The sequence below is a fragment of the Saccopteryx leptura genome, chromosome 2 (assembly GCF_036850995.1).
Source record: "Saccopteryx leptura isolate mSacLep1 chromosome 2, mSacLep1_pri_phased_curated, whole genome shotgun sequence".
In the NCBI taxonomy this organism is placed as follows: domain Eukaryota; kingdom Metazoa; phylum Chordata; class Mammalia; order Chiroptera; family Emballonuridae; genus Saccopteryx; species Saccopteryx leptura.
Genome location: NC_089504.1, coordinates 230,317,210 through 230,338,496, shown reverse-complemented (window position 1 = coordinate 230,338,496; position 21,287 = coordinate 230,317,210). Strand labels below are relative to the sequence as shown.

The 21,287-nt window shown below is 45.1% G+C and overlaps 1 protein-coding gene across 9 annotated transcripts in view; it reads left to right on the top strand.

The window, feature by feature from the left end:
- The first annotated feature begins 3,466 nt into the window (after window positions 1–3,466).
- DEPDC5 (DEP domain containing 5, GATOR1 subcomplex subunit) overlaps window positions 3,467–21,287 on the top strand; it is a 111,378-nt gene continuing 93,557 nt past the window's right edge. For 8 of the 9 annotated variants that reach the window (XR_010749340.1, XR_010749341.1, XM_066370430.1 and 5 more), the window contains exons 1-7: window positions 3,528–3,671; window positions 4,359–4,476; window positions 8,899–8,986; window positions 10,531–10,577; window positions 12,926–13,011; window positions 14,172–14,255; window positions 15,862–15,911. Coding sequence is in view for 7 of the 9 variants with exons in the window: in XM_066370430.1 (XP_066226527.1) it covers window positions 4,419–4,476; window positions 8,899–8,986; window positions 10,531–10,577; window positions 12,926–13,011; window positions 14,172–14,255; window positions 15,862–15,911 (413 nt within the window). In the remaining 2 variants the exon portion in view is untranslated. Of the gene's footprint in view, window positions 3,504–3,527; window positions 3,672–4,358; window positions 4,477–8,898; window positions 8,987–10,530; window positions 10,578–12,925; window positions 13,012–14,171; window positions 14,256–15,861; window positions 15,912–21,287 lie in introns of those variants that run through there. The other variant, XM_066370427.1, reaches the window with a different exon arrangement.

The window sequence follows — 21,287 nt, the reverse complement described above, 5'->3', positions numbered from 1 at the left end:
TGTGGACCATTTTGGTGGAGCTAATGGTTTTTCCAGCTTTAATTAGGACTGGAGATATACAAACCCAAATGCTAACCCTACTATTTACAACCTTTGAGTCCATATATTGTTTGTATACCTGCACAGTTCATTTATAGGCTACTACAGAAGCTATTGGGATAAATTAACTAGAAAATCATTTAAAAATATTTCTACATTTATAGAATCTACTTCCTCAGGCAATTATTTCACTGTAGGAGATCTGAGAAACTCAGTTATTACTGGTTTGTCCTTCTGCCTCAGGATCTAACATGACTACACAGGACAATTATTGATCTTGTCTTTATTTTAAAATGTGATTATTTTTGTACATCATGGATTTTTAATTGTTTTCCATTGTTTGGGGGAAAGAGAGAAAGAGAAGGAAAAAGAGAAGCATCAACCTGTTGTTTCACTTACTTGTTCCATTTAGTTGTGTACTCTTCAATTGCTTCTCCTATGTGCCCTGACTGCAGGTCAAACCCACGACCTCTGGTGTGCCAGGTTGATGCTTTATCCACTGAGCCACCTGGCCAGGGCCTACACCATGGATTTTTGTATTAGTTGATTTGAAAATATTGCATTAAATAAATATTGTTTATCTTGCTCATTGAGCTTTTGGGTACATCATGTAGGTGGTTATAACACTATGGTTGTACAACCAAGGCTGTTGGATTCCCAGTCTGAGAGCATCTCCCCTTACCGTGACCAATTTTAGACAAGTTTTTTTTAAATCTCAAAGCTGGTCCTGGCTGGTAACTCAGTGGATAGAGCATCAGCCCAGCATATGGACATCCTAGGTTCAATTCTTGGTCAGAGTACCCAGGAGAAGCAACCATCTGCCTCACCCCTACCTCTCCCCCTTCTCTCTGTCTTTCCCTGCTGCAGCCAGTGGCTCAATTGGTTCAAGCGTGGCCCTGGGCACTGAGAATAGCAGTGGTTGGTCTGAGCACATTAGCCTTAGGCATTGAAAACAGCTTAGTACTTAAGCATCAGTCTCAGACGGGGTTGCCAGGTGGATCCAGGTGGGAGGAACATGCGGAAGTCTGCCTCACTATCTCCCCTCCTCTCACCTAAAAAACAAACAAACAAACAAAAAAAACAACAAAAAACTTAAAACTTGCCTGACCAGGCAGTGGCACAGTGGATAGAGCATTGGCCTGGGAGGCTGAGGACCCTGGCTTGAAACCCCAAGGTCACTGACTTGAGCATGTGGTCGTCAGCTTGAGTGTGGGATTATAGACAGGACTCCATGGTCACTGGCTTAAAGCCCAAGATCTCTGGCTTGAGCAAGGGGTCACTGACTTGGCTGTAGCCCCCCAGTCAAGGCACATATGATAAAGCGATCAATGAACAACTAAGGAGCCACAACTATGAGTTGATGCTTCTCATCTCTTCCATCTGTCTCTCTCTCAAAAAATAATTTTTTTTCAAAACTTGTCAAGGTGTTTCACAAGTTTTTGCCAAATTAAAAAGTGGGATATTTGATTTCTAAAATATACCAGGTATGGCCTGACCAGGCGGTGGCGCAGTGGCTAGAGCGTCAGACTGGGATGCAGAGGACCCAGGTTCGAGACCCTGAGGTCGCCAGCTTGAGCGCGGGCTCATCTGATCTGAGCAAAAGCTCACCAGCTTGGACCCAAGGTTGCTGGCTTGAGCAAGGGGTTACTCAGTCTGCTGAAGGTCCATGGTCAAGGCATATATGAGAAAGCAATCAATGAACAACTAAGGTGTCACAACGAAAAACTGATGACTGATGCTTCTCATCTCTCTCCGTTCCTCTCTGTCTGTTCCTGTCTATCCCTCTCTCTGACTCTTTCTCTGTCCCTGTGAAAAATAATAATAATAATAAAAAATATATATATACCAAGTATGGACATCTCTCAGGAGAAGGAATCATATTCTCCTGAGGCTCAGGGAGAGAGAATCTCATTAGCTACCCCCGGAATGAAAGGACTTCCCATCAACCACTACTGCTAAGGAGCGAAAATAGCCTGGGGGAATCTGGGTTTGTCCCTGAATTGGCAACATTAAAACTCTCACTTGTAACGTATTGTCCTTGAAAAATTTTGTAACTGTTGCAGTCTACTTGATTATATGTTTCCTTTAAATATAAAATATTACAGCGGTAGAGCGTTGGCCTGGCGTGCAGGAGTCCCGGGTTCGATTCCCAGCCAGGGCACACAGGAGAAGTGGCCATCTGCTTCTCCATCCCTCCCCCTCTCCTTCCTCTCTGTCTCTCTCTTCCCTTCGGGTAGCCAAGGCTCCATTGGAGCAAAGTTGGCCCAGACGCTAAGGATAGCTCTGTGGCCTCTGCCTCGGGCGCTAGAACGGCTCTGGTTGCAACAGAGCGATGCCCCAGATGGGCAGAGCATCGCCCCCTGGTGGGCGTTCCGGGTGGATCCCGGTCGGGCGCATGCGGGAGTCTGACTGCCTCCCCGTTTCTAGCTTCAGAAAAATACCAAAAAAATAAAAAATAAAAAAAAATGACAATGATTTAATTTTTAACTTCTGAATTCTAAAGTAAAAGCATGCATGCTTAAGAAAGCTCTTATTTGTCTTGCCACTCCCAAGTATCCTTGTGGTATGATTGCTTTTTTCTTTCGGTATTCAGAATTTTTCCCAAAACCGTATGTCAATCAGATGGAGCTGGCAAGTTGTCAGGAACCTTTGGCCAGTTTCAGGCACAACATACAAGCTCTGATTTTCTCCTGGAATAAGACAAAAATGCCCCACCAATAAGCCCTTGGGTATGACAGGGAGATGCTGATAAAATGCTTAGCCTTCGGAGCCAAATTGGACTAGACAAGGTCAGGATCCGTCCTTGCTTCCTTCCCAGGAATTTCGTGTCCCCAGCCTGTTTCTCCTTGTGCGAAACATGATAGTACAGTATCTGCTACTTGATAGGGATGTGACTACTTAAGGGTGTATGTGAAAGCTATGGTAGTTACTTATTATTAATGCCAGACAGGCACAAACGTCATTTGGTGTTTGGAAGGATTTGAAAAGCCCTCCAAAACGGATTATTTCCCAAAAGGGGCTATGGCACTAAGTCGCACGTGCTCAGTCTTTTGCATTTAAAAAAAGTTCTCCCAGAAACTATTTTGCACCTCTCAGTAGCGCTATAACGCCAGACGAGGGTCTATAACATTCCATTTAGAGATCCCGGGAGACTCCCGAGTTCGCCTTGCTGGAGGGTCACTAAATTGGAAACAAAGATCTCGGAAACAGACCTATTTAGGAACGTCCAGAAGATAAAGGACTTCTTCTTCGGGGCTGGTGGCCCTCTGGCCAGCAAGCAAAAAATGCAGAGGGCAGTAAGAGCTGGAGGCCGCACAAGACTCCACAAGCCCCGCAAGCCCCGGATGAGGAAGTGGCGCGGACACCGAGAGGAGGAGGAGGCCGGGCCAGAGAGGCCCGGGACAGGTGGGCGGGAAGGGGGCGGAGCCTCGGGGCGGAGCCACAGGAGCGGCGCGGGTTCTCAGGTGAGCGTTCCTTAGCTGGGGCGGGCCGATCGGCGCCTAGAGCTCCGGCACGAAAGCTGCACCGCTGTCGGGGCGTAGGGAGGGCGTCCCGAGGAGGCGCGGGGGGCCTGGAGAGGTACCGAATCTCGGGGCCCCGGCCTGAAGCGGGAAGTGGCTCCGGAGCTGCGGGTGAGTGGAGCTGCCAGCCGGGGCCGGGGTTTGCGGAACAAGAAGGAAGGGGGCCTCAGGCTTCAGTTCAAATCCTGACCCCACCCCCAACCCGCTGTGTGACCTTAGACAAGACTCTTTACCTTTCTGAACCGCAGTGTCCTCTGCTGTGAAATGAGTGACTGTGGGGAGGAACCGCTGAGAGTTTATGCAGACGGAGGTTTGGGGACTGAACCCTTTTGCCTTCCTCCATTTATACTCTATTTGCCCAAAACATTGATTGTGAAACTTGAACTGTGGGAATTCCTCTCAGCCTGAGTGACTTTGGCCAAGTCACTTGCTCTGACCCACGATTTTCTCATCTACAGAATGAATGTGCTTACTTCTTGAGATCTCTATTATTTGAGTGTTATTTATTTAAATAGAAACAAAGTAATGAATGCCTCATTCACTCCAAGTTTTCCCTTTAGGAGTGTGAGAGAGAGAATGTCTTCTTGGATGTTGGAGGAGAGCCTGGCCCGAAATCCCCTTTGTTTCCAGATTCTCTGGTTCTATTTGTTCTCCATCTCTCCTTATACTTGGAGTAATGATTTCATCCGAGTTGGTGCCACCTCTTAGCTGAGCAACACCAGTATCTTTATGAGCTTAAAATGAAGAGCAATTACAAGGAAAAGTCTGACAGCCTTTTTGTTTGTGTTTCAATGACAGGGAGGCAAGATGACTTCTCTCCTCCAGGCTTGGAACAGCTGAAGGAAACAACAGTACAAGATGAGAACAACAAAGGTCTACAAACTGGTCATCCACAAGAAGGGCTTTGGGGGCAGTGGTCAGTATTGATTGGTATTTGGGAGTTGTGTCAGTTGGCTGAGTTTCTGGTATGTCCAGTGCTGTGGAAATTACACACTGGCTCATGTGGCAATGTGAGGCTAGACAGGCAACTTGTCTGAGTGAAGCAGCAAGTATAACACAGTAGTGGGAGGGCAATAGGAGCAGAGAGTGTAGGCCTTTTCTTTTCTTTTTTTGACAGAGACAGAGAGAGGGACAGGCAGACAGGAAGGGAGAGAGATGATGAGGGAGAGAGATGAGAAGCATCAATTCTTCATTGCAGCTCCTTAGTTGTTCATTGTTTGTGTTCTCATATGTGCCTTGACCGCGGGTGGGGGTGTGGGGGGGACTGCCCCAGAGTAAGTGACCCCTTGCTCAAGCCAGTGACTTTTGGGCTCAAGCCAGTGACCATGGAGTCATGTCTATGATTCCATGCTCAAGCCAGCGACACCGCACTCAAGCTGGTGAGTCCATGCTCAAACCAGCAACCTCGGGGTTTTGAACCTGGGCCCTTGCATCCCAGTCCAATGCTGTATCCACTGTGCCACCACCTGGTCAGGCAACACAGGCCTTTTCTAAAAGCATTTTTCTTCTGACTTTTAAGGAACATTGTGAATATTGCCAGTTTACTGCCTTTCATTTGTTTATATTTTGTATTACATATTTACTTATTTATGTTCCATAAAATTCCAGTTTGTACTGGTTTGGCAGAAAAGAGAAATTTACATTCAGTGAGAGAGAAATAGCAGATATGCATAGGTATGATCAAAGTATGAACCTTTGCTTGGCTCTGAGGCACAGTGAGAAAGGACAGAAACACAGCATGTTGTCTTAGATTAAACCAGAATCCAGAGTATCAGCTCTGCCTCTAACGTTCCCAATGGCAAGCCCTTAGTTTACCCATATCTACAAATCCATGCACTTTAGTTTCTCTTTATATCTTAATTCTATAAATCTGCAGAACTGGATGACACAGTATTACAATTTTTTTTTTTTTTTGTAAATAAATATATATTTTTTTTAACAGAGAGAGAGAAAGTCAGAGAGAGGGATAGATAGGGACAGAGAGACAAACGGAGAGAGATGAGAAGCATCAATCATCAGTTTTTTGTTGCGACACCTTAGTTGTTCATTGATTGCTTTCTCATGTGTCTTTTATTTTTTTATTTATTTTTATTTTTATTTTTTTTGTATTTTTCCGAAGCTGGAAATGGGGAGGCAGCCAGACAGACTCCCGCATGCACCCGACCGGGATCCACCAGGCACGCCCACCAGGGGGCGACGCTCTGCCCACCAGGGGGCGATGCTCTGCCCCTCCGGGGCGTCGCTCTGTTGCGACCAGAGCCACTCTAGCGCCTGGGGCAGAGGCCAAGAAGCCATCCCCAGCGCCCGGGCCATCTTTTTGCTCCAGTGGAGCTCCGGCTGCGGGAGGGGAAGAGAGAGACAGAGAGGAAGGAGGGGGGAGGGGTGGAGAAGCAGATAGGCGCCTCTCCTGTGTGCCCTGGCCGGGAATCGAACCCGGGACTTCCGCACGCCAGGCCGACGCTCCACCACTGAGCAAACCGGCCAGGGCCACATATGTGTCTTGACCAGGGGGCTACAGCAGACCGAGTAACCCCTTGCTCGAGCCAGGGACCTTGGGTCCAAGCTGGTGAACTTTGCTCAAACCAGATGAACCCGCGCTCAAGCTGGCGACCTCGGGGTCTCGAACCTGGACCCTCTGCATCCCAGTCCAATGCTCTATCCACTGCGTACCGCCTGGTCAGGCTGTAAATAAATAATTTTCCCTTCTGTCCTAACAATCTTATTTGCTTTAGCAATTGGAATTAACACAGTGAGACTTTTTTTTTTTTTTTCTTTTGTATTTTTCTGAAGCTGGAAACGGGGAGAGACAGTCAGACAGACTCCCGCATGCGCCCGACCGGGATCCACCCGGTACGCCCACCAGGGGCGACGCTCTGCCCACCAGGGGGCGACGCTCTGCCCACCAGGGGGCGATGCTCTGCCCATCTGGGGCGTCGCTCTGCCGCAACCAGAGCCACTCTAGCGCCTGGGGCAGAAGCCAAGGAGCCATCCCCAGCGCCCGGGCCATCTTTGCTCCAATGGAGCCTTGGCTGCGGGAGGGGAAGAGAGAGACAGAGAGGAAGGAGAGGGGGAGGGGTGGAGAAGCAGATGAGCGCTTCTCCTATGTGCCCTGGCCGGGAATCGAACCCGGGTCCCCCGCACGCCAGGCCGATGCTCTACCGCTGAGCCAACTGGCCAGGGCCAACACAATGAGACTTTTTAAAATTATATTTTAGTATACATTTGCTCCAAAGTCAAAGACTGCCAAAAAGGAAAAATAATAGTTTCCATGTCATAAGGTGTTATGGGGATCGAGTTAGATGATATATGTAAAGTATTTAGCAGAGCATTGGCTCGTTAGTGCAGCTTAATAAATGTAACCACTATAATTACCAGGACAAAGATGTACCAAGCACTGCTATATTTAAAACAATTTCTGCTAAAACACACAGTCTGTGATTAAAATTATACTTGGAATACAGTTGATGCTGCCTGAACATTGGTGAAGAAGAACTGAATAGCCAACAGAAATAACTTTTGGTAGAGGGAAGGATACAAGGATATAGTATATATAGTAATATGTACAATGTATACAAGCCTGCTTTTTCATGTCCATGAGACAAAGGTAGTTAAGTGCTGTAACCAGTTTCCTGCAAGACTGTAAGTAAAAATGTATCCAATAGATATTAAGTGCTTACTTGTGCCAAACATAAAGGTTATGAACCTGACTAGGCAGTGGCACAGTAGATAGAGTGTGAGACTGGGACGCGGAGGGCCAGGTTCCAAACCCCGAGGTCCCTGGTTTGAGTACCGGCTCACCAGCTTGAGTGCAGAGTTGCTGGCTTGAGTGTGGGATCATAGACATGACCCCATGGTCACTGTCTTGAACCCAAAGGTCGTTGGCCTGAAGCCCAAGGTCGCTGGCTTGAGCCCAAGGTTGCTAGCCTGAGCAAGGGATCACTTGCTCTGCTGTAGCCCCCGGTCAAGACACATATGAGAAAGCAATCAATGAACAAGCAATCAACGAACAACTAAGATGCCACAATGAAGAATTGGTGCTTCTCATCTCCCTATCTGTCCCTCTCTCTGACTTTCTCTGTCTCTGTCAAAAAGCAAACAGGCCTGGCCGGTTGGCTCAGTGGTAGAGTGTCGGCCTGGCGTGCAGGGGTCCCGGGTTGGATTCCCAGCCAGGACACACAGGAGAAGCGCCATCTGCTTCTCCACCCCTCCTCCTCTCCTTCTTCTCTGTCTCTCTCTTCCCCTCCCGTAGCCAGGGTTCCATTACAGCAAAGTTGGCCCGGGTGCTGAGGATGGCTCTGTGGCCTCTGCCTCAGGCGCTGGAATGGCTCTGGTCGCAACAGAGCGACGCCCCAGATGGGCAGAGCATTGCCCCTGGTGGGTGCGCCGGGTGGACCCCGGTCGGGCGCATGTGGGAGTCTGTCTGCCTTCCTGTTTCCAATTTCAGAAAAATACAAAAAACAAACAAACAAGCAAAAAAACAAACAAACATAAAGGTTATGAATATGACAATGTCCCTTGTCCCTAAGGGGCATTCAGCTTGATGAAACAGACGTGCAAAAAGGAAATGATAAAAGGAAGCTGAACGGAATACATGGTCACAGAGCTTACTTAATTCAGACTATGAACGTTAGGGGAAGACTTTACAGAAGATTTGGCATAAAACTATTCATGGGAACAATATACCAAATAAAATTTGGGATTAACCAAGTGCTTTGTTTTCCCAGACTGAATTTAGATTGGGTCCAATTGTATTTGAAATCTAGATATATTCATTTGTGATTACTTTAACATAACTAAAGGCCATGTCTTTCCCCAAAAATCAAAAGAGGAAAATAAATCGTTCCATCTTTGTGGTCTGAATATTTGAAAGAGTTCTCCCCGAGCCTCAATATGTGGCAGGGGTAAAATATGAAACTATGTCCTTTTATTTTAATGGTCTCCTTGGCTTCTAATGTGAACTGGTATCTGAAGTTTTTCCCTGATCAGATGCTGTTCTCCAAAGTCCAGAGCATTTTACTGGGCTTGATTTTTATGACATATGAGAGGTGGTGGGCTTTAGGTAGAAGGAGCTCTGGACTTGTCAGTCATTAGTCCTGGCTGCACTCTGACTAGCTGTCTATCCTTAACCTATTCTAGGTTATTTCCTCATTTCTGCTAGATCCAAAGATTTATTGTGAGGGTCATATAAGACAGTATTTTGGGATAATCTTGGATAAGTATAAGAGATTGTCTTATAACACCAGCCTGATGGGGTTGTGAGGGCCCAATGTTAGATCATACTCCACAACCTGTCACTAAGTGAGGTGTACTTTTTGTTTGGGATTGCTGAATCTTTCAGACGATGAGCTGGTTGTGAACCCCAAAGTGTTTCCTCACATCAAGCTTGGAGACATTGTGGAGATTGCTCACCCCAACGATGAATACAGGTGAGTATATGACTAGGATAAGGTAGCTAACTGGGTGGCTGTTTCCAGATGATATTTTGTTTAAGGGGCTTGAAGGGCAAGACAGCTCTTTGTCTTTGGATAAAAATGCTCCTGTCCTCTAGGATTCGGTAAACCAATAATAGTTTATTTTTATTTATTTTAACTTTTAATTAATTTATTTTTTTTTTAGTGAGAGGAAGGGAGGCAGAGGGACAGACTCCCGCATGTGCCCTGACTGGGATCCACCTGGCAAACCTACTAGGGGTGATGTTCTGCCCACCTGGGGCCATTACTCCATTGCTCAGCAACGGAGCAGTTTTTCTAGCCCCTGAGGCAGAGGCCACGGAACCACCCGAAGCCAACTCTCTCGAATCAATCAGGCCATAGCTGTGGGAGGGGGGGAGAGGGAAGGGGAACGGGTGAAGAAGCAGATGGTCACTTCTCCTGTGTTCCCTGACGAGGAATCAAACCCCGGACATCCACACACTGGGCTGACACTCTACCACTGAGCCAACCGGCCAGGGCCTGAAATTTAAAAAAAAAATTATTGATTGATTTTTTTTTGTATTTTTCTGAAGCTGGAAATGGGGAGAGACAGTCAGACAGACTCCCGCATGCGCTGGACCGGGATCCACCCGGCACGCCCACCAGGGGCGACTCTCTGCCCACCAGGGGGCGATGCTCTGCCCCTCCGGGGCGTCGCTCTGTTGCGACCAGAGCCTCTCTAGCGCCCTGGGCAGAGGCCAAGGAGCCATCCCCAGCGCCCGGGCCATCTTTGCTCCAATGGTTGTGGGAGGGGAAGAGAGAGACAGAGAGGAAGGAGAGGGGGAGGGGTGGAGAAGCAGATGGGCACTTCTGTGTGCCCTGGCCGGGAATCAAACCTGTGACTTCTGCACGCCAGGCCGACGCTCCACCACTGAGCCAACCGGCCAGGGCTATTGATTGATTTTAAAGAAAGAGAGAGGGAGAGAGAGAGAGAGAGAAAGGATGATTTGTTGTTACATTTAGTTGTGCATTCATTGGTTCCTTCTTCTATGTGTTCTGAATAGAGATCAAACCCTCAACTTTGGCATATCAGGATGACACTAATCAACAGAGCTACCGGGCCAGGACAAACGAATAATCTTTTTTAAAATGATACATTCTTTCTGTGTTTTTTAAATTTTATCTATTGATTTTAGAAAGGGGAAGGGAGAGACAGACAGAAACATTGATCTGTTTCTGTGTGTGCCCTGACCAGGGATCAACCTGGCAACCTTTGCGCAGCGGGATAATACTCTGAACCAACCGAGCTATCTCCAGGGCAATTCTTTCTTATTTTAAAGCAGAGATAACAACTTTATGAAAACTTTGTAGCATTTTTTTCATGTCCTTGAGAATAAGTGCAGAGTTTCTTTGTTTCTATGGGCACTTTCTCCCATTGTTGTGCTGCAAGTGACAGTATGTCCAGAGTGGTCTGTTTGCCTTTGGGGTAAGGGGTGGTGAGGAAAACTAGTTAATTTCTGCTTATAGCATCCCATCTTTTTGTTGCCTTTTTTCCCTAGCCCTCTACTTTTGCAGGTCAAGTCACTTAAGGAAGATTTACAGAAAGGTAAGAAAGAAGTCCATCTCTCTTCTCTAGGATTTTTACACTTTACTGTCCCAGAAATTGCAAGTAACCTCTCTCACAATCTCAGGGAGTGCGGGCACAGTACTTCTCTCCTTATCAAATTGTGTTCTCCTGTAAAATGTGTTCCTCTATCAAAACTGCCAATGAATCTCACTGTCAGCATCTGGCACTGAAGAAACTATCTTAATTTAGTGTCAGGAGGAAAATTAATTTGGTTTTTTTTTTTGGTTTTGCATTTTTCTGAAGCTGGAAACAGGGAGAGACAGTGAGACAGACTCCCGCATGCGCCCGACTGGGATCCACCCGGCACGCCCACCAGGGGCGATGCTCTGCCCACCAGGGGCGATGCTCTGCCCACCAGGGGGCGATGCTCTGCCCATCCTGGGCGTCGCCATGTTGCGACCAGAGCCACTCGAGCGCCTGAGGCAGAGGCCACAGAGCCATCCCCAGCGCCCGGGCCATCTTTGCTCCAATGGAGCCTTGGCTGCGGGAGGGGAAGAGAGAGACAGAGAGGAAGGCGCGGCGGAGGGGTGGAGAAGCAAATGGGCGCTTCTCCTGTGTGCCCTGGCCGGGAATCGAACCCGGGTCCTCCGCACGCTAGGCCGACGCTCTACCGCTGAGCCAACCGGCCAGGGCTTAGGAGGAAAATTAATTTGAAGAGGTGAACTTTACACTTAACTCCAAAATAATTGTTGGCAAAGCATGCTTTCTTTTTTTTTTTTTTCTCTTAGTCTCGTTTTTATGTCCCACCAATGTATGGAATCCTGCAGTTCTTGTTTTTTTCTGATTTACTTATTTCACTCCGTATAATGTTATCAGGATCCCACCATTTTGTTGCAAGTGATTCGATGTCTTCATTTCTTATGGCTGAATAGTGTACCATGGTGTATATGTGCCACATCTTCTTTATCCAGTCTTCTATTTTTTTTTCTTTTTACAGTGATTAAAGCCTTTAAGCAAACTCTTGGCCAATACAGCAAGAATCCATAAAAGAGTAGTGTCCTTAACATGTTCACCAAGTCCAAGTTGGCCCCGACACCATGCCAAATCCCTGAAAAATGCAACCCAACCCCAGTTCAGTCTGTTATGAGCTGTCACAAGGAGCAGGAGTCCAGGAAAAGTCCACATCCAGGAAAAGTCCGCAGGGCACTGGAATTATTGTCACAATTCTATACTTTGCAGCTCACATCCAAGTCCCAATGACTGCTGCTTCTAGCTGGTAATGATTCAGGTAGACTGGAAAAGCCATCTGCAGCATGTGTGGAGATGGAGCTTCTGTTCTCTTCTGCCTGGAGAGATGAGGCCAGGTTGCTTTTCCCTGGAGCTCTGCGACTGTGGCATGGTAAAGAGAACCTTGGGATACACTAAGCAGTCTCGGTGTGGCTTCTTCAGTGTTCCTTGGTTGAAGAGTCCTCTTAGTTTAGTCCAAAGTTGGTTTTTCCAGATGATAGTTCTTAAAATTAGTTTGTAATCTACTTTGGTTCTGGGAGGTGGATGTTGCTATGTCCGCCTACTCCAGCGCCATCTTGTCTTCTCCAAAGCATGCTTTCTTAAATATTATGTTTAAAAAAATTTTTTTAAGTGAGAGGAGGAGAAATGACAGACTCCTGAATGCATCCCAACTGGAATCCACCCGGCAACCCTGTCTGGGGCTGATGCGCAGATCAACTGAGCTGTCCTCAGTTCCTGAGGCTGACGCTCAGACCAACCGAGCTATCCTCAGCTCAAACCAATCAAGCCACTGCTGCAAGAGGCAAAGAGATAGCGAAGGGGGAGAGGGAGTGGAAGAGAAGCAGATGGTCGCTTCTCATATGTGCCTGACTAGGGAGCAAATCCAGGAGGTCCACACGCCAGGCCGATGCTCTTTCCACTAAGCCAACCAGCCAGGGGTGTTTTTAAAATTTTAAAATTAATTTTAGAGGGAGAGAGAGAGAAACATCAATTTGTTGTTTCACTCATGCACTCATTGGTTGATTACTGTATGTGCCCTGACTGGCGATCAAACCTGCAACCTTGGTATTTCAGGATGACACAACCAAGTGAACTAACTAGCCAGAGTTTTAAATTCTTTATTTTCCCCTTCTCTTTGTGTCTTATAGCTTTCTCTCTCTCATTATTTTAATTGCTTCGGCTCAGGTCTTATTTTACCTGCTCGTATCACCTGGAAAGCAGAGAATTCTAAATTTTAAGCTCTTGGGAGGCAGAGAACATGCCTTGCACATGGCAAAGGCTCAGTGTTATTGCTTGTTGAATTTTTGAGTATTTATAGATTAGAATATATATACTTGCTTTTTTCCAGAATGTATTGTTAGATTTCTTCTCTGTTTCAGAAACTATCAGTGTGGACCAGACCGTGACCCAAGTGTTTCGTCTCAGACCTTATCAAGATGTTTATGTGAATGTAGTAGACCCTAAGGTATATTTTGTTCTCTGCTTGACTCTCTTTTGGAGATGATTAGCATCCTTCCTCAAGACTAGGTCTTAAAGGAAATAATAAATTACGTAAGTGTGCAGTGTTAGACTACTAAATATGTAGTCATATGCAGGTCATTTGGATTATATGTAGTACTGTATGGAAGTTACATTTAAAGGGCTCCCCCCCTTTGCCCTTCTTTCTGTAAGGCTGCAGTCTTTCTTTTTAACTTTATATATGTATGTATGTATGTATTTTTTTTTTTTTTTGCTCCACCCCTTAAAAATTTTTTTTATTGATTGATTTTAGAAAGAGAGGAAGGGAGAGAGAGAGAGAGAGAGAGACAGAAACATCAATCAGTTTCTGTATGTGCCATGACTAGGGATTGAACCAACAACCTCTGTGTATCAGGACGATGTTCCAACCAGCTGAGCTATCCAATCAGGACTTGCCTCCCCCTTTTAAAGATTTTGTATATATATGTATGTGTGATTGTGAAGCTAAATGTAAAATTTTTAATTAGAGTACTAAATTCCTTTACATATTCTCACATGTCTAGAAACAAAGCTATAATAGGTAAAAAACATCATCTAAGACAGCGGTTCTCAACCTGTGGGTCGCGACCCCGGTGGGGGTCGAACGACCAAAACACAGGGGTCGCCTAAAGCCATCAGAAAATACATATTTATTATACAATACATTGATCTAAGAGATATTACTGACTTACCTAGTTATTTAGGGAAATAAAGAACACAGCTCAATGTCATGTTTGTGTACCGGAACCAAGACAAAAACACGACGCGATACAGTGGGCATATGATGTGTTGTAGAATTGTGCACCTGAAACCTGTATAATTTTGTTAACCAGGGTCACCCCAATAAATTCAATAAAAAGGAAAAAAACAACCAGAAAAACAAAACAAGACTAAAACATAAAATTAGTACTCTGGTCCTCTTTGAACTTACTCATGATACAGCTGCTATAAAATCTGTTCTCAAAGGCTTTTCGGGCAGGAGAAAATATGTTTGTCAGGGTTCTGCTACTGAATGGTCTTTCAGTAGTTCTTTGTTGCCAAAAGGCTTCTCCATGGGAGTGGGCATTATCTTATAACTACAAAGTATGTAGAGTAATGCAGAGAGATGTATTTGATTATCTATTTTAGGATGTGACCCTTGATCTAGTGGAATTAACCTTTAAGGATCAATATATTGGCCGTGGGGATATGTGGCGACTGAAGAAAAGTTTGGTAAGATACGAGTTTTAAGAAGTCTATGACTTTTTCCATTATATTAATAATTTGTGTTTTCATAGACATTAGGAAATCTAGTAAAGGAGGAGAGTTTACGATCATTTCAAATCACAGCATCACAGACAATTCTAAACACTTTATGATCTTCTATTCTCTTGACATAATATTTTGAGCTTTGTTTTGCTATTTTTTTATTATTATTATTATTTTTTTTTTCTGAAGCTGGAAACGGGGAGAGACAGACAGACTCCCGCATGCGCCCGACCAGGATCCACCCGGCACGCCCACCAGGGGGCGACGCCCTGCCCACCAGGGGGCGATCCTCTGCCCCTCTGGGGCGTCGCTCTGCTGCGACCAGAGCCACTCTAGTGCCTGGGGCAGAGGCCAAGGAGCCATCCCCAGCGCCCGGGCCATCTTTGCTCCAGTGGAGCCTCGGCTGCGGGAGGGGAAGAGAGAGACAGAGAGGAAGGAGAGGGGAAAGGGTGGAGAAGCAGATGGGCGCTTCTCCTGTGTGCCCCGGCTGGGAATCGAACCCGGGACTTCCACACGCCAGGCCGACGCTCTACCACTGAGCCAACCGGCCAGGGCCTGTTTTGCTTATTTATTGTCAGATTTTTACTCTGCATTTTTGGTTTGAATGAAAAATTATATATTTTAATATTTATGTTTATTGATTTTAGAGGAAGGGGAAGACAGAGAGAGAGAGAGAGAGAGAGATGTCGATTTGTTGTTCCACTTACTTATGAAATCATTGGTTGATTCCTACATGTACTCTGACTGAGAATCCAATCCGCAACCTTGGCATATCAGGATGATGCTCTAATCAACTGAGTTAACTGGCCAGGGCCTAATACTATTTTTTTTTACTTTTGAATAAAACTCTAGTTTTAATTTTCACTTGATTTTATTTTTACCTCACATCTCCTCCTTGCGGACAGGTATTTAGTACCCCTAATTTATAGCTGTGAAATGGAGATTGAGAAGGTAAGTGATTGTCCAGGACTAGTAAGCAGTCAACACTGAACTGAAATCCAGATCTTGCTGCTTCCAGGTTGGACTGCTTTTGCTGTACCCTCCTCCCATTTTCCTTGATTTTAATTAAAAATTTCCATTTAAAATGATGAGTTCATCAAAATTGTGGGTGTGGTGCTAAAAGTTCTCCTTACTGGACTTTTTGAGTAATATAAAACAACAAATTAAAGGTAGAATTTGCGTAGAGTGTATGTTTTCAGAAAAGAAAGTCGTTGCTCATGTTTACTGGTAGAAGGAGGGTTCTGTTTGCTAAAATGAGAGCTAAAATGAGAAATAAATGTTCTGTATTTAAGTGAGTATGTAAATGCAGCTATGTATGCAAACATATGTGAGGATAATTATATTGGTGAAGCTGGCCCCTTATCCACCTGGTGTTTAATATTGTTTAAACTTGCTAAACTCTTAAGAACCTACTGTTATACCTGCCCCAGCAGGTTTTTGAATGGGATAAATCTATTACTCCCATGTTAATTGAACTTTGGCTTGTTAGAGGAGACTAGAAAGCCAGGAGACTTTCTTTCTGACTTTTTATGGCCTAGATGTATTGTTGAATCTCTCTCTCTTCCCTTAGGTCAGCACATGTGCCTATATCACGCAGAAGGTGGAATTTGCTGGCATCAGGTAGATATTACATGACTCTTATCTGCTAGTAAGGGTGAGTGGGATTTAATGCAGAAATGGGGCTACAAACAGCGTTTGAGATATATGGATGTCCCTATAATAAAATACACAATAGCTTAAAATATTAAGTTGTTGTAGCCAAAACAAACCAAAAAGCCTTAGAGTACTGGAAGTTGCTGAAGCCTCCTGTTGTTCTGTAACAGAGAAGGTCTAGACTCATAATTTGAGAATTGGAAAAAGCCTTAGATGAACATATTTAATCAAACCTTGTTTTACAGATTAGAAAATAAGTTTGGAGACATAGATGACTAGGACAATAGTTCTGATTTGCTGCCTTTTTAACTGTATTGAACTACTCTTGATTTATTAAAATTATTTCTATATTTCAACTTAAGAGAAAATGGGACTTTTTGAACTCCCCTTTAAATTCAAAAAGTGTAACATCCACACAGTAAAGCTGTCTGTACAAAGAGGTATATAATGGAATATAAATCCTCCTTAGAACCTGACCTGTGGTGGCGCAGTGGATAAAGCGTCGACCTGGAATGCTGAGGTTGCCGGTTCAAAACCCTGGGCTTGCCTGGTCAAGGCACATATGGGAGTTGAAGCTTCCTGCTCCTCCCCCTTTCTCTCTCTCTCCCCCCTCTAAAATGAATAAATAAATAAAATTAATTTAAAAAATCCTCCTTAGGAGAAACTGTCTTTCCTGAAATTTACTGTATATAAAAGCATGTTTGCTTCTGGTTGACTCATTTAATGATGCTGAGATTGACAGGTGGCTTCCAGTAGTGTAGCCCCATCGATATTTTACCTAATGATTTTATCCATTAATGATGGTTGCAAGATGGTAGTTTTCTAATTCAGTCATTTTTTCTACTTTTTTTTTTTCTCCATTTTTCTGAAGCTGGAAACAGGGAGGCAGTCAGACAGACTCCCGCATGCGCCCGACCGGGATCCACCCGGCATGCCCACCAGGGGGCGATGCTCTGCCCCTCTGGGGCGTTGCTCTGTTGCAGAGCCATTCTAGCACCTGAGGCAGAGGCCACAGGGCAGTCTCAGTGTCCGGGCCATCTTTGCTCCAATGGAGCCTTGGCTGCGGGAGGGAAGAGAGAGACAGAGGAAGGAGAGGGGGAGGGGTGGAGAAGCAGATGGGCGCTTCTCCTGTGTGCTCTGGCCAGGAATCGAACCCGGGACTCCTGCACGCCAGGCCGACACTCTACCGCTGAGCCAACCGGCCAGGGCCCATTTTTTCTACTTTTATTAGCCATAATTGTTTTGAAAAGAACTTTTACCAGCAACTAGAGTTATTGGATTAGTCTGAACTACTTGAGTGGGAAAGAAAGAATGAAGGAGTTATTTTTTCCATGAAGAGGTGTTTTATTTTTATTTTTCTGAAGTTGGAAATGGGGAGGCAGTCAGACAGACTCCTCCATGCGCCCTACCGGGATCCACCCAGCATGCCCACCAGGGGGCGATGCTCTGCCCATCTGGGGCGTTGCTCTGTTGCTACCAGAGCCATTCTAGCGCCTGAGGCAGAGGCCATAGAGCCATCCTCAGCTCCCGGGCCAACCTTGCTCCAGTGGAGCCTTGGCTGCAGGAGGGAAGAGAGAGACAGAGAGGAAGGAGAGGGGGAGGGGTGGAGAAGCAGATGGGCACTTTTCCTGTGTGCTCTGGCCGGGAATCGAACCCAGGACTCCCGCACGCCAGGCCGACGCTCTACCACTGAGCCAACCGGCCAGGCCCAGATTCTATGAATTCTTAAATTCTTTGTTTCACAATGTAAATGCCTGCATATGGATGGTACTAGACATAGAAATACAGACACTGGCATAAAGGCAGTTTTATTTATTTATTTACTTACTTATTTTTAAGTGTGGTGGCAAGATTTATTGGGGTGAAAAGAAACAATATGCCCTCAGGGATGTAGAGGGCAGACAGGCTCTAGTAGCAAATGCCTATAAAAGCAGTTTTATACTTTTAAACATCTACCTGATATTTTGCTTATTCATTCATGGTTAAATGTAAACCATAAATCTTCTATTTTTCCAGAATACTTATAGTCTTCCTATAGTGAATCAAAGGCCATTTTTCCTAACCACATGAAGGCGTGGAGAAAAAGAAAAAGATGCTCTGGGCCTCATGTGATAAAAAAAAGTACAGTCATTTGTATAAAGTCATAATAAGGCCCTGGCCGGTTGGCTCAGCGGTACAGCATCGGCCTGGCGTGCGGGGGACCCGGGTTCGATTCCCGGCCAGGGCACATAGGAGAAGCACCCATTTGCTTCTCCATCCCCCTCCCCTCCTTCCTCTCTGTGTCTCTCTTCCCCTCCCGCAGCCAAGGCTCCATTGGAGCAAAGATGGCCCGGGTGCTGGGGATGGCTCCTTGGCCTCTGCCCCAGGCGCTAGAGTGGCTCTGGTTGCGGCAGAGCGACGCCCCGGAGGGGCAGAGCATCGCCCCCTGATGGGCAGAGAGTCGCCCCTGGTGGGCGTGCCGGGTGGATCCCAGTCGGGCGCATGCGGGAGTCTGTCTGACTGTCTCTCCCCGTTTCCAGCTTCAGAAAAATACAAAAAAAAAAAAATAATAAAAAAAAATAAAGTCATAATAAATCAGTAAGGAATTTCTCTGTAATTTAGCCTTTTTAACCTGGTCATTTAGTCAGTAATTAAGAATAGATGAGTTTTATTACCTTGAAACCTGCCTTTGAGACATTATTTTTTTTTAAAGATAAACATTTTGATTTTCTCTGAGTAAATTTCTCATGCACTCTTTAAAATGTATTTTTAAAAATCAGTATCGCCTGACCAGGTGGTGGCGCAGTGGATAGAACGTCGGACTGGGATGCGGAGGACCCAGGTTCGAGACCCCGAGGTCACCATCTTGAGCGCGGGCTCATCTGGTTTGAGCAAAGCTCACCAGCTTGGACCCGTCGCTGGCTCGAGCAAGGGGTTACTCGGTCTGCTGAAGGCCCGCGGTCAAGGCACATATGAGAAAGCAATCAATGAACAACTAAGGTCTTGCAATGAAAAACTGATGATTGATGCTTCTCATCTCTCTCCGTTCCTGTCTGTCTGTCCCTATCTATCCCTCTCTCTGACTCTCTCTGTCTCTGTAAAAAAAAGAAAAAACAATTAAATAAAAAATCAGTATTTAAAAGAAAAGTAAAGAAAATTTCAAAAGAAAACTATTGCACCTAAATCTTACCTTCTAACCATTAGCGTTTTGTTTTTTAAAAATATTGAACTTAGACATTTAGTTTATTTTTATCTCTTTATAAATAGATCTCTTTTTCCCAGATATAGTTTTTGGCACTGCCAACTAGCTGGGTTTTTTTTTACTTAAAAAAATGTTTTTTCTAACTCACACTCCAGGAGGAACAACACTGAATAATTTCTGGCCCTCGCTTTTCAGCTGTCCAGGAATAGACAGAACTGTGTGGAGGAGAGCCACAGTTCGGTGTTTACCTGCTGGGTCTGCTCCAGTGCAGAGGATCTTCTAGGATCTTCTCTGACTTGAACTCTGTTTCTATAGTGGCCATTCTCTTAATTAATTCACTATAGAATTAATACTATTTAAAAAGTTTTTTTTAATTTATTGATTTTTAGAGAGAGGGAAAGGGAGGGAGACAGAGATAGAGGAACATTGATCCATTGTTCCACTTATTCATGCCGTCATCGGTTGATTCTTGTATGTGCCCTGACTGGGGATTGAACCTGCAACCTTGGCAGAATTAATACTATTAAGTACTACTTTTCAGCACATGCTATATACCAAGCAATGTGCTAAGTATTTTTATACATAATGCTTGCTCACTGTGGAGAATTCAAAGAGCAGAATAAAGAAGCAGGAAACAAAATATTACTACTCAGAAGCAACCCCTGTTAGCATTGGACCTAGTACTGTCAAAATAGTATGTCTTTTTTTTTTTTTTCATTTTTCCGAAGCTGGAAACGGGAGGCAGTCAGACAGACTCCCGCATGCGCCCGACCGGGATCCACCTGGCATGCCCACCAGGGGGCGATGTTCTGCCCCTCTGGGGTGTCGCTCTGTTGCATCCAGAGCCATTGTGGCGCCTGAGGCAGAGGCCACAGAGCCATCCCCAGCGCCGGGGCCATCTTTGCTCCAATGGAGCCTCGGCTGCGGGAGGGGAAGAGAGAGACAGAGAGGAAGGAGAGGGGGAGGGGTGGAGAAGCTGATGGGCGCTTCTCCTGTGTGCCCTGGCCGGAAATCGAACCTGGGACTCTTGCATGCTAGGCCGACGCTCTATCGCTGAGCCAACCGGCCAGGGCCTAAAATAGTACATCTTTTATTTCCCTTTTGGTTTGAGATCATATAATATGTACAGTTTTATATACTATTTGTTTTAATCCCAAAACTCTGTTTTCATAATTCAAAAAATATATATTCTAGAAAATTGGATAATACAGAGTATAAATAAGTAAATTTAAAATGACATATAAGCCAACTACCTACAGATAATTACGATTAAATCTTTTTTTTTAAGTTTATCTATTTATTTATTGATCTTTAGCCAAAGAGGAAGGGTATGAGAGAGAGAGAGATGGGAACATAAGTCTGTTCCTATATGTGCCCCTACCAGGGATCGAACCCGCAACCTCTGCACTTCGGGCCAATGCTCTAACCAATGGAGCTGTCTAGCCAGGGCACTATCAAATTTTGGTGTGATCTTCCAGTATTTTATCTGCATACATACACATACTTACATACATGTTTTTTAGATGATGATACTGTGTACTATTTTGTATCATTTTTCACTTAAAAGCATATAAGCATTTCTGCTGAATTAAAACACCATGTAAACATTATTTTAATGGTTCTATGATATTCTGTTGTCTGGATACAACATAATCTACTTAACTGGCCTGCCACTGCTAGACATTTAGGTGTTCAAAGCTGTGTGATTCAGATAACACTACAGTGACCATACTTTGCATTCATTTTAACCCTTTATTCACAGAATGATGACACTTAGCTGAAAAAGGATAGTGGAGATCACTGATCCCCAACAGCTTGGTTGATAGAGAAAGAGAGGAAAGTGACCTGCCCAAGATCATAATCAAGGACCTGCGCCCCAGGTCACCTTCATCCTGGTCTAGGGCTTAGCAGTGTGCCAGTCTGTTTCTCCTGTGGGAAGACCTCTGTGCTCCTGGGTTGTGTTCTGGGCGATATGGATTTGGCCTTTGCTTCATCAGTGGAATTTCTCATTCTGTTGAACCAGTAGAAAAGAGGAGATGTTGCCTTCGGGCCGTTCTCTGCTCCTGTTAGGGCAAGGGCTTTAGTTTTAGCAAAGGTCAGGACTGCATTCTGTCTCTTTCTCTCTTTCTCTTTTTCACTGTCTCTCTCTTAAACGGGGGTCT